This window comes from Pseudorca crassidens, chromosome 3, assembly GCF_039906515.1.
Source record: "Pseudorca crassidens isolate mPseCra1 chromosome 3, mPseCra1.hap1, whole genome shotgun sequence".
Lineage (NCBI taxonomy): Eukaryota > Metazoa > Chordata > Mammalia > Artiodactyla > Delphinidae > Pseudorca > Pseudorca crassidens.
The window spans coordinates 162255182-162268664 of record NC_090298.1 but is presented as its reverse complement, the minus strand read 5'-3'; the positions used below and the strand labels follow the sequence as shown (position 1 = coordinate 162268664).

The following is a 13483-nucleotide window of genomic DNA, read 5'->3' as shown; positions in this document are numbered from 1 at the left end:
TATATGCTGTGATTAATTAATTAATTTTTTACTTTTTAAAAATTTTTTAAAAATTAAAAAAAAATTTTTAACATCTTTATTGGAGTACAATTGCTTTACAGTGTTGTGTTAGTTTCTGCTGCATAACAAAGTGAATTAGCTATATATCCCCATATCCCCTCCCTCTTGGGTCTCCCTCCCACCCTTCCTATCCCACCCCTCTAGGTGGTCACAAAGCATCGAGCTGATCTCCCTGTGCTATGCAGCTGCTTCCCACCAGCTATCTGTTTCACATTTGGTAGTGTATATATGTCAATGCTACTCTCTCACTTTGTCCCAGCTTCCCCTTCCCCTTCCCCGTGTCCTTAAGTCCATTCTCTACGTCTGCGTCTTTATTCCTGTCCTACCCCTGGGTTCATTAGAACCATTATTCTTTTAGATTCCATATATATGTGTTAGCATAGGGTATTTTTCTCTTTCTGACTTACTTCAACAAGTGCCTTTTTAAATTAAAATTAATTTTAATTAAGTGAAATTTTAAAAATCTGGTAGTCAGTACTATTAAAAATCATTAACCATAAAAGCCAGTCACAATAGCCGTGTTTAATATGCTCAAGAGCCTCATGTGGCTTATGCACTGGATAGCACAGATATAGAACATTTCCTTCACTAAGAGAGTTCTATTGCATGGTGCAGTCTAGGAGAAGGCGAGCGTCTCCTATATCCCACTGAATGTCCTTTCCTCTCCCTCAGTAGTGGGTAAAATCTGTGGGAGTATGCACCTCCTGCCAGCCTGGGAAAGTTCAGTGCTGACTCATCCCAAAGTCTCCAGATTCCCAGGAAAGTCCTCAGGTGAGGAAATTGGAAGCCCCCACTTCTGCCCCAATGATCAGGGAGCCTTACCATCCACAAGGACACTATTCCTGTCCAGGATAAAATTCTGCAGCTGGGTACCGTTCTTGGTCAGCCGCAGAAATTCCTCATAGATGGCAACTCTGTCCAGTCTCTGAGCCAATGGTGAGAAGTTACACTGAGCATCTACCCCAGTGTGGTTGCTGCGGGGCTCAGACCTGGAAGGACACAAGGGATGAACAAGGATATCTGGAATTCTACCCCGATTCCTGGTTCCCTGCTTCTGGTCCTGTCTAGGAGAACTTTCTGCAGTGATGTAAACATTTGCATCTGTACTATCCAATACAGTCATTATTTGCCCCATATTGTTATCGAACACTTAAAATATGGCTAGTGTGAGTGAGAAGCTGAATGTCTCATTTTATTTAATTGAATTAATTTATAAATAACTAGCTGCAGGGAGAACATTTTGAAATGTTGGAGTAAGGACTTCTGAAAATCTGTAAAAACAATGAGAACACTGGCAAACATGGTCAAAATCAACTTTTTCAGAAGTCTAGAAATTAACCGAAGGCTTGTAACAATTCAAACAGCATTTAGTTAAGAAAAAATGTTTGAATCTTGGTAAATGGAATAAACGTTATGGTGTTATAACTTGCACAGTTCTCATCCTGCTCTCACAAGGGGCTCAGTAACTTTGAAAACCATAATGGGTTTAGAGCTCCCCAAAAGACCCATCACCATTGAATTGTCATTATTTGACCTATCTGGCAGCTCCTTGAAAAAGCCTTATTTTCGGAGCTTGTCTTTATTTGACTCAGAGTTTTATTGGAGTATAATTGCTTTACAATGTGGTGTTAGTTTCTGCTGTATAACAGAGTGAATCAGCTATATGTATACATATATCCCCATATCCCCTCCCTCTTGCATCTCCTTCCCACCCTCCCTATCCCACCCCTCCAGGTGGTCACAGAGCACCGAGCTGATCCTCCCATGCGATGCAGCTGCTTCCCACTAGCTAGCTATTTTACATTTGGTAGTGTATATATGTCAATGCAACTCTCTCACTTCGTCCCAGCTTCCCCTTCCCCCTCCCTGTGTCCTCAAGTCCACTCTCTACGTCTGCGTCTTTATTCCTGTTCTGCCCCTAGGTTCTTTAGAACCATTTTTTTTTTAGATTCCATATATATGTGTTAGCATACAGTATTTGGTTTTCTCTTTCTGACTTACTTCACTCTGTATGACAGACTCTAGGTCCACCCACCTCACTACAAATAACTCAGTTTCATTTCTTTTTATGGCTGAATAATTCCATTGTATATATGTGCCACATCTTCTTTATCCATTCATCTGTCAGTGGGCACTCAGGTTGCTTCCATGTTCTGGCTATTGTAAATAGTGCTGCAATGAACATTGTGGTACATGTCTCTTTTTGAATTATGGTTTTCTCAGGGTATATGCCCAGTAGTGGAATTGCTGGGTCATATGGTAGTTCAGAGCTTGTTTAGAGAGGAAAGCCTAACCCCATGGCACTTGCCACAGTCAGTGGTAATTGTTTTACACTATATCTGCCCAAGGGAGCAATACCAGTTGAGGCAAACAAGAGGTGAGATAATAACTTAAAAGAAAAAATTGGGGAATGAGATGTCTACAGGGGGCTTTGAAAAGCTCCAGTGTATTCCTGGGTATCCAGAAGACTACAAGAGTGCTGTGCAAGACTTGAGAAGGTCTTAAACTCTTACCTCTAGCTGAAAGGTTGGCTTAATATCTAAAAAAATTGATCAATGTAACATACCATATTAATAGAATAAAGGACAAATACCACATGTTTTCTTTTTTTTCCACATGTTTTCAATAGACACAAAAAACCTGACAAAATATAATTTCATGATTAAAAAAACTCAACAAACTAGGAATAGAAAGAAACTTTACAAACCTGATAAAGAGCATTCATGCAAAGACTACCCCTAACATCATACTTAATGGTGGAAGAGTGAAAACTTTTCCCTTAAGACCAAGGACAAGACAAGTATGTCTGCCCTCCTCTTATATGTTATTCACATCATACTGAAGGTTCTTATGGGGCCAATTAGGAAAGAAAAAGAAATAAAAGGCATTTAGGTTGGAAAAGAAGATGTTAAACTCTCTATTTGCAGATGACATGATACTGTATATAGAAAAATCCCAAGAAACACACACACACACACACACACACACACACTACTAAATCCTATTAGTTCAGCATGATTGTAGGATATAAGAGCAATGTGCAAAAATCTATATTGTATTTCTATACACTAGTTATTAACATTCTGAAAATAAAGTTAAGAAAGCAGTTCCATTTACAATAGCATCAAACAATGTACAAAACACTTTGGAATAAATTTAACAAAAGAAATGTAAGATTTGTATATTCAAAACTATAAAACTTTGTTCAGAGACTTTTAAAAAGACCTAAATAAATGAAAAGGCATCCTATGTTCATGAATTGGGGATTTAGTATTATTAAGATGATAACACTCCCCAAATTGACCTAAAGATTAAATTCAATCCCTGTCAAAATCCCAGCTGGCTCTTTTGCAGAAATTGATAGCTGATACTAAAATTAATATGGAATTTCAAGGGACTCGAATAACCAAACCAATATGGAGAAAGAACAACGCTGGACAGCGCCACTTCCCAAATGCAAAACTTACTACTAAACTACAGTACTCAAAACACTGCCACTGGCAAAAAGATAGACATACAGATCAATGGAATAAAATTTACTGTCTGTAAGCAAAGTCATGCAATTATGGACAACTGATTTTCAGCAAAGTTTCCAAAACAACAGGGAAAGGATAGGCTACTTAACAAATAGAGCTGGGACAACTAGATATTCACATACAAAAGAAGGAAGTTGGACCCCTATCTCAGCATATACAAAAATTAACTGAAAATAAATTAAAGATCTAAATGTAAGAGATAAAATTATATAGCCTTTGGAAGAAAACATAAGAGTAAATCTTCATAACCTTGGATTAGTCATTGCTTACTTAGATATGGTACTAAAAGCACAGGAATCCAAAGGAAAAAGTAGATAAATTGGATTTCACCAAAATGAAAAACTGTTGTGCTTTAAAAGATACTATCATGAAAAAAAAAAAAAAAGATACTATCATGAACATGAAAATCCAACCTTTCAAATGGGAGAAAATATTTGCAAACCATGTATCTTGTAAGAGTCTAGTATCCAGACTATATTAAGAACTATTATACCCCAACATTAAAAAGACAAAATTTTAAAAATGGGTAAAGAGCTTGAATAAACAATTCTCCAAAGAAGATATAAAAATGGCCAATAAATATATGAAAAAATGCTCAACATCACTAATCATTAGGGAAATGCAAATCAAAACTACAATGAGCTACCACTTCACACCCACTAGGATGGCTATAGTGGGGAAAAAAAGGGCAATAATAATCGTTGGTGAGGATGTGAAGAATTTGGAACCTTCATACATTGCTGAAGGGAATATAAAATGGTGGAACCTCTGTAGAAAATAATTCAGTAGTTCCTCAAAAATTAAACATAGTTACCCTATGACCCTATAATACCCATTCCTATTTATATGCCCAAAAGCATTGAAAACATAAGTTCACGTTAAAACTTGGATATTAATGATCATAACAGCATTATTCATAATAGCCAAAAAGTGGAGACAATCCAATGTCCATCAGTGGATGTACAGATAAACAAAAGTGGTACAGCCATCCAATAGAATATTATTCAGTCCTAAAAAGGAATGAAGGACTGATATATGTTACAGCACGGATGATCCTGAGAACATTATGCTGAGTGAAAGAAATCAGTCACAAAAGACCACATAATGTATGATTCCATTTATATACATTTCATACAAATGGAATGCCTATTGTTCAGAATAGGCAAATCTACGGAGGGAGAAAGTAAATCGTTTGCTAGGGGGTGGGGGTGAGGGAAAAATGAGTGACTGCTAATGGGTGGGTACAAGATTTCTTTTTGGTGTGATGAAAATGTTCCTCCCTCCATTAGGTAGTGGGATAGTTGTAGCACTATATAAATATGCCACTAAATTACATACATCAAAAACGTAAATTTTATGGTATGTGAAACATATCCCAAGAGGTGTATAAAAGTTTTTAATTGCCTCTTATGGGTAGTAGCTACAGTATTGGACAGCACGGTTAGACTGCTGGATTCCAAGTCATCTGGTTCTAACCCTTAGCTCCCATGGATTCTGCCTTCAGTGGCCGATTTCTTAAGACATGAATGCTACACTCTATATTCCATGGCCCCCAGCACCGGCCACCTTCATGCCTACCTAGGTTGACACAAGCTCTTCTGAGTTTCTAGCCAGTTGTACTCGCTGGTTCAGGAACAAGCTGATGTTTGGGTAACAGCTCTATATTCCTAGGGCTCTCCTCTGTGACAGCTAGGAACTGAGAGACTATGGCAGTGGGACACTTTCAAAGGACAGAACAAACCTCCAAAATGATTGGGTCCTGAGTTGGAACTCACCTGAATGCTGAAACTTGACAGTCAGAAAAATAACTCTTGATGCTGCTGTTTCGGAAGAGCTGGTTGAGCTGAAAGACAGGGCAACATTTCCTTGGTCAGAATCCATGGCACAGTGGCATCGGAGAATGCCAATTAACCAAAGAACACACTTCCCCATCTTTTTTTTTTTTTTTTTTTTTTTGTCGGTCCAGTGGTTAAGAATCTGTGCTTCCACTGTAGGGGGCATGGGTTTGATCCCTGGTCAGGGAACTAAGATCCCACTTGCTGAGTGGTACGGCCAAAAAAAACCCAAATAAACACGAAAACGAAAAAGAAAACACTAACCCAGGGCCTGTTCCAGGGTATGACTTGGGCTAGCAAGTGAACCCCTCTATGGCTGTCTCTTAGTTTGTAAAATGGGAATAAGAACCTGTCTTCATGAAATGTTAAAAAAAAGTCACCCTCCAGGTAACCAACAAGGATCTACTGTATAGCACAGGGAACTATACTCAATATTTTGTATTAACTTTAAGGGAGAGAATCTGAAGAAGGATATATGTGTATCTGAATCGCTGTGCTGTACACCCAAAATTAACATGATATTGTAAATCAACTATACTTCAGTTTTTAAAAATGTGCAGCATATATACACTACCAAATGTAAAATAGGTAGCTAGTGGGAAGCAGCTGCATAGCACAGGGAGATCAGCTCGATGCTTTGTGACCACCTAGAGGGGTGGGATAGGGAGGGTGGGAGGGAGACGCAAGAGGGAAGAGATATGGGGATATATGTATGTGTATAGCTGATTCACTTTGTTATAAAGCAGAAACTAACACACCATTGTAAAGCAACTATACTCTAATAAAGATGTTAAAAAAAAAGGCCAGATTGCCAAACTGAAAAAAAATAAATGTGCACACCAAAAAAAAGTCACCCTCTGACTACCCAGTGTCCATAGGTCAGTCTCTACATGGGAACAGGGTGGACAAACAACCCCATTCTCACCGCATCCTTAATATTTCTCTTGTTCCGCTGGTGTTTGGGGGTGCCTGGGGCTATGTCCTGGGAATAGATTAAGTTGGTGACAGTGAAATTCAGCTGGAAGTTCTGGAAGCTGGGACTGATTGTTGGTTGGTCTGTTGGTATATGAATTGATGGCTCCACTTCTAGAATAAAAAGAAAGTATGAAGTTTTTAACAAAGAAGTCATTACAGCCAGTCTACTTATTCCTGGCAATGTGGACTGAGGTGGGATTTTAGAAGTGGGCTACACTCAAAAAGAATGAAATAATGCCATTTGCAGCAACATGGATTGGACCTAGAGATTATCACACTAAGTGAAGCAAGTCAGAAAGAGAAAGACAAATACTGTATGATATCACTTATATGTGGAATCTAAAATTCGATACAAATCAGCATATCTATGAAGCAAAACCAGACTCACAGACATAGAGAACAGATTTGTGGTTGCCAAGGGGGAGGGGGATGTGGGAGGGAGGGAATGGGAGTTTGGGATTAGCAAAGGCAAGCTATTATATATAGGATGGATAATCAACAAGGTCCTTCTCTATAGCACAGGGAACTATATTCAATGTCCTGTGACAAACCATAATGGAAAAGAATATGAAAAAGAATATATATATGTATAACTGAGTCATTCTTCTATACAGAGGAGGTTAACACAACATTGTAAATCAACTGTACTTCAATAAAATTAAAAAAAAAAAGTGGCCTACAGAAGACCGTTCATCTACCTGTCCACCTTGAATCCATTCATCTGTCTGCCTGTCCAACTCTCCACCAAGCATTATGAGAGTTCACTAGGATGTGGTGAAGAGGAGCTTGGACTTCTCTGGGGCAGAGTTGGCAGGTGCAGGTGCTGACCATCTCAGTGGGCATCTATCACACACCTTTGTTGACCTAGGTTCCTAATGTGTCTTCTTGCCTCTGTTCTTCCTCCCCGTCCCCAATCATTGTCCTTGTAACACGGAGAGGATGCGCTTTCTAAAGTAGAATTCTGGGTGTGTTCTGTTCCTCCACAAACCATTCCAGTGCCCAGGAGAGTCCCTGCCCACATCTTCAGCTACAGCTTTCCCATGTCTCATGTCAAGGTGTATGCTCCAGCCACACCAAACTTCTTAAAGCCTCCTCCAATGACATGTTCTTTCTATATTCTAGGTTATAGACACATGTAGCACAGCTGCCCATCTCTTTCCCCCAACTAGGTCCTGTTCTCCTTCAGATCTCAGTTTCTTCATTACTTCCTCTAGAAAACTTTCCAAGAGAGAATTGTGTATCCCTTTTGGGGGTTCCCACAGAGTTTTGAAATTCCCCTGTTATAGTGGTTTTCACGGTGTATCATCAGTGCCTATTTATTTTCATGGCGTATACATTGAATGAATGAATGAATCAACCAATGCATGACTCATAACTGCAGCCTAAGAAGGAAACACAGGATCCTTTACATTCTGGGTTAGAAAAACTGACATGTAAAATAACCATTTCCTTGGTTGCAATCGCTGCATTTTCTCTTCCTGCATCCTGTTGGATGACACATTGCCATGAATCATCAACATGGGCTTCCAGAAAGCCCCCCTTTTTCCTCTGCAGCCTCTATCCATTTCACTGCTACCCAGAAGCCCTATCCTTCTTCATAAAACCATCTTTTCCAGCCATGAACCTGTTCCCCCACCTTATCTCATACCTGTCACATGCACATCTGTCAACTGGTAGGTGGCACCCAGCCAGTGGGATGAGGCATTAAGGGTCTTGTCTAGAAACACTTGCTTCATCACGCTGGAGTCCAGTTTGGAGGAGAACAGTACCTTGATGCTGACCGACATGGGATCCAGCCTAGGAACAGAGGCCATGGGAACTCAGCCAGCACCCAACACCAGCAGTGTCTCCTGAGTTACTGTTTTATAGAGCCAAAGACCTAGGGACAAGCACTGTGGGTATCTGACTGCCTCTTCCCCCAGGCAAGAGAAGAGACCCTGACCAAAAAGGGAAAGACTTCTAGGGCTTGGGAATAGAAGCAATAACAGTAACAATAATGAATGTCTACTGTGCATCTCTAAGAAGTGAATTCCACATTCCCTCCCCATTGCTCTGGTGGAAGCTATTATTATAGTTTTCCCCATTTTAAAGACAAAGGAACTGAAGTTTGGTAACATTCAAAGTCAGCATTGTGTCCCATGATCCTCCCTCTCTCTAGTATAGATGTCCTAGTTCCTCTACCCATCCCTCAGAGACCTGGGTTCAAACCCAACTTTGACAGCTCTTGCGCTGTTCACTTCTCTGAGCCTCAGTTTTCCCATGTGAACACTGCGGATGAACATTGCATTCACTTCTTGGGGGATGTTATGAGAATTAAATGAGGTGATCTTGCATGAAAGTACTCAGCAGGGAGCCTGGCCACGGTGAATGTTATTATTGGACTATTATTAGCTGAAAGTTGTATTTCCCAAGAAGGAGGTGGGTGCAAGGGGTTGGTGGCTCCATGAGGTTAATCCTTTTCCTGCACCCCGAAGACGTACGGAAGGAGATGGTAAGATTAGCTGTCAGGGACATGGGGAAGAATGGGCACCATGTCAATGAACCTTCCAGTTCAAGGGTGTGCCAACAGGGGGTCAGAGCCTCAAGCCGCCAGCTCAGCCAATGCCTCCAATCTCAACTTACATCAGGTTGGTGACCAGGCAGGAGTGGAATATGTCTTGTAGCTGGCTGCCTCTGTACAGTTTTGTGACCTGGAATAAAGGGTAGGGAGAGTGAGTGCGATGGAGGTCTCTTGGGGCTGGAGGGGGCCACTGGAGCCAGTGGAAGAACAAACATAGGTCTTGAAGCAAGGGAGACCTGAGTTCCAATCCTGGCTCTGTCCTTAACTCACTGTGTGACCTTAGGCACAGTGCTCCCCTTTCTGAGCCTCAGTTTGCCCATATGAGAAGTGGGGAGGCAGCTAGGGTATGACCCCTGGAATCAGCAAGAACCCAGAACATGTAGGTAAAGTGAGGAGTTAAGCAATCACTTAACAGATGTAAGTCAGACTGAGGAATGAGAGGGGCACCCAGGGCAAGGAGAGATGGGAGGGGAGAGAGACCCTACCTTGTCCTGGATGTCCTTCAGCAGGGCAGTGTACTCTAAGGACATGGGGTCTGGGTTGCTGAGGTTCCAGTTGATGATGTGGAAATTTAGCTGGTACTCGCTCTGGATAGATGAACTCTGGGGTACATAGCCTGGAGCCACCAAGAGGAAGAAAAGACAGATGGAGACTCTCAGGTTTTAGGACAGAGGCATGGTGGCTTGGGGGCCCCTACCTACTGTCATAATCAACCAAAACCAGGTCCACATGTTGGGGACTATAGGGCTCCTAAATGGAAAGTCACCCTGTAGAGGGAGAAAACTGGAATTTTATAAGGAATCTCCTAAGCTGAGCTTTTCTGCTTGTGCTTATGCAGTTCCCGCTTCCTGGAATGCTCTTCCACCCTTTTCTTTTCCAGGAAAACTCCTATTCTTGCTTCAGGAGCCCATTGAGGTGGAGCTCCATGAGAGCAGACATTCATCTATCTTGTTCTTGTCATGTCCAGTGTCTAGTACAGTTTCAGGAGGCAATCCTTGACTTGCCCCATCTCTGCACTCCCATGGCACCCTGTTAATAATAGTGTCTCTGCCTTTTTTGTGTCCTTAAGTAATATATATATTTTTTGGCCACGCCATGCCGCATGTGGGATCTTAGTTCCCCAATGGGGGATCAAACCCATGCCCCCTGCAGTGGAAGCGCAGAGTCTTAAACACTGGACCACCAGGGAAGTCCCTGTAAGTAATATTAAAAAATTTTTTTTATTTTATTGAAGTATAGTTAATTTACAATGTGTTAATTTCTACTGTATAGCAAAGTGATTCAGTTATACATATATATATATATTCTTTTCCATTATGGTTTATCACAGGGTACTGAATACAGTACCCTGTGCTATACAGTAGGACCTTGTTTATCCATTCTATATTTGATAGTTTGCATCTGCTAACCCCAAATTCCCAACTCACCCCTCCCGCATGGCAACCACAAGTCTGTTCTCTGAGTCTGTTTGTTTCATAGATAGTTTCATTTGTGTCATATTTTAGATTCCACATATAAGTGATATCATATGGTGTTTGTCTTTCTCCTTCTGACTTACTTCACTTGTGTCCCTAAGTAATCTTTTTTTTTTTTCCTAAGTAATCTTTAGTTCACTTGATTATGACTTTTTCAGAGACAGAACCTGTATATTCTATCTCCATGGCCAGAACATGGCTTGGGACAGAATGGTCACAGAATTATTGGTATAATCTTTGTGATCAGCATGATTGCCCTAAAATCAGAATTGCACCCCCTGGCCTCCCAGCTCCTGTGTTACATTGGCCGGTGGATGTGTGGGGCTGGAGAGCTTCTCTTGGGAAGGAAGAGGGGCCCCCAATACCTGTGGTGGATTCTGGTTGTACAGATGATGATGAAGTAGGCAGGAATGTGGTAGCTGGTTCAGGAGCTATGGAAAGGGCAGTCATTAGGGAGGAACAGAGCCCCCCACAGAGTGGGAGAAGCCTCCAGGTTCACCTGGGCTCCAGAAGCCCCCAGGCTCACCTGGGCTCTAGAAACCATTCATAGGTTTACCATTAATGAGAGTGAGCGAAGGAGTGATTGTTTGAGTAGAGGGATGAGCAAGCCTGTGAATGAAATGAACCCAAGAGAGTGTGAGTGGGTAAACAAGAGAGAGACTGAACAAAGAGGACAGACAGATGGAGGGGCAGAAATACAGGCAGACAGAGGAAGAATGGACACAAGGAGGATCAAAGAGAAGGAAAGAAGAATAAACACAAGGAAGAAAAGTTGAGAGATGAATGGAAGTGCAGAAGGAAAGAAAGACAAACAGGTGAATAGGCAGAAGGATGGTTGGTTGGATGGATGGATGGATAGATGGATGGAAGGGAGGGAGGGAAGGAGGGAGGGAGGAAGGAAGAGGTCTGAGAGAAGGAATAACTAGGAGAATGGAAGAATGGATGGGTGAAAAGATAGGTGAAGTGATCATTGGATGAGTGAATGGACAAATTTGGCCAAAGCACTGAGTAGCCACCAGAGTTTGCAACTTGACACTGAGGCCCATTCTGCAGGCCCTATTTAAAGGTTTTGTTATCAGGAGGCATGGACTACAAGGTCATTATCTGACCTGAACCCTTATTTCTGTAGCGAACGCTCGTTCAAATTTCTTCCTCCAGCCCAGAAGGGTGTGGAAAATTCGGAAAGCCAATACCATGGCTGCAGGTCTAAAAAGAGACAAAGGACTCGGCATCCTTCCTCCCACTGATACCCTGCCCCCACTCAGGAGACCTGGCCTGAGTTTGGGGCAAGCTCCCTTTGTCAGTGAGAAGAAAAGTTTGGCTCAAGATCATTGGAGACTGAAATGGACAGTGGATGAAAAGATGCATACTTGTAAGAGGCTCATCTGGACCATGTTCATTATAACCTGGAAACAAAAAAGTCACACATTAAGGGGAGGCTGAGGAACAAGCCCAGATATACATGGGCTTTGTCCATGTGGGGCTTCTTTCGGGATGTCATTCCCTCTGTACCAGGTGAGCATCTATGCATCTTCTAGGATCAGACTCAAATGTCATCTCCACTATAAAGGCTTTCCTGACCTTTGGATTAGAAATGACCCTTCCTTACCCACCTCACCAGCAAGTCCCCAACAAGAGACTCTCATAATATTTATGTTCACACATTTTTGCCCCCAAATATCCATCCACCCTGCCATCTGCCCTTCCAGCCTCCCTCCAATCTATCCCTACATCCAGTGAATATTTATGGAAAGCTTACAATGTGTCAGGTTCCATTTACATTTGGGGAATATACTGCCGAATCAAACAGTCTTTGCCCCACTGGAACTTACATTAGGATAGGTTGTACATGTAGCCTGTCTGTCTCTGGTGTCGGGCACAAGGCCTGGCTTATAGTAGATGCTTGGTAAATGCTGAATGAGTGAACACAATGAAGCATATAAGTTGTGCAGCTTACAAGGGGTTAGGAGGAGTCTTAAACTGGCCCCTGCAGTGGCCAAGGTGAAGGGGAAAAATGTGAACTCAGAAGAACCTCAGGACCTAGACTGGTGAAAAACCTACTGTGGGTGTGGACAGTTCCCTTCCCTTCTCTGTAATTCTGTTTTCCTCTTTGCTAAAATGGGAGTCATAAAGGACCAGGATGTCTCCTGCCCGCCTGATGGGGCAACGGTGATAAGAAAGTGTGAGTTGCCAAACTCTATTCCTAGGTTGGGGACAGAGAGAGGGGAAGCTGAGTAATTCCAGTCAACCTCACCACAGCTGTGCATTGACCCTCAGAGCCCCCGTTAAGGGTCACCCTTCCAAATGCTCTTTCTTCCTGGATTCTAGGCTGATGCCCAGTGTGTCCAAAGCTTGGATCCCCTAGGCAGAGTGCCTGCCTGCTTTCCTGGCATAGGGGCCCCAACCAAGAGAGAAACCCATCCTGGTCAAAAGTGAGAAGTGGGGCTGTAGAGCACAGGAAACTCTACTCAATACTCTGTAATGGCCTATATGGGAAAAGAATCTAAAAAAGACTAGCTATATGTATACGTATAACTGATTCACTTTGCTGTACACCTGAAACTGACACAACACTGTAAATCAACTATACCCCAATAGAATTTTTTTAAATGTGCATCTCATGTATTTTATTAACAAGCTTACATTTATTAAAAATATTCTTAAATTTTTTATACAATTTTATTTATTTTATTTTTTTGGCTGCGCTGCACAGCATGTGGGATCTTATTCCCCGACCAGGGATCAAACCCGTGCCCCCTGCACTGGGAGCTCGGAGTCTTAACCACTGGATCACCAGGGAAGTCCCTTTTATACAATTTTAAAGGTTACTTTCCATTTACAATTATTACAAAATATTGGCTATTTTCCCCGTGTTGTACAGTACATCCCTGAGCCTATCTTACACTCAGTAGCTTATGCCTCCCACTCCACAACCCCTGTGTTGCCCCTCCCCCCACCCCCACTGGTAACCACTACTTTGTTCTTTACACCTGTGAGTCTACTTCTTTTTTGTTATATTCACTAGTTTGTTGTATTTTTTAG

At 41.9% G+C, this 13483-nt stretch overlaps 1 protein-coding gene across 1 annotated transcript in view; it reads right to left on the bottom strand.

Annotated features, from left to right (window-relative positions):
* The window catches only part of LOC137221063 (mucin-16-like), a 74204-nt gene that overhangs the window by 2707 nt on the left and 58014 nt on the right, over window positions 1-13483 (bottom strand). The window contains 8 exon segments of the mRNA XM_067730261.1: window positions 883-1049; window positions 5372-5439; window positions 6357-6517; window positions 8055-8203; window positions 9029-9096; window positions 9452-9582; window positions 10807-10872; window positions 11812-11847. Coding sequence (XP_067586362.1) covers window positions 883-1049; window positions 5372-5439; window positions 6357-6517; window positions 8055-8203; window positions 9029-9096; window positions 9452-9582; window positions 10807-10872; window positions 11812-11847 — 846 coding nt within the window.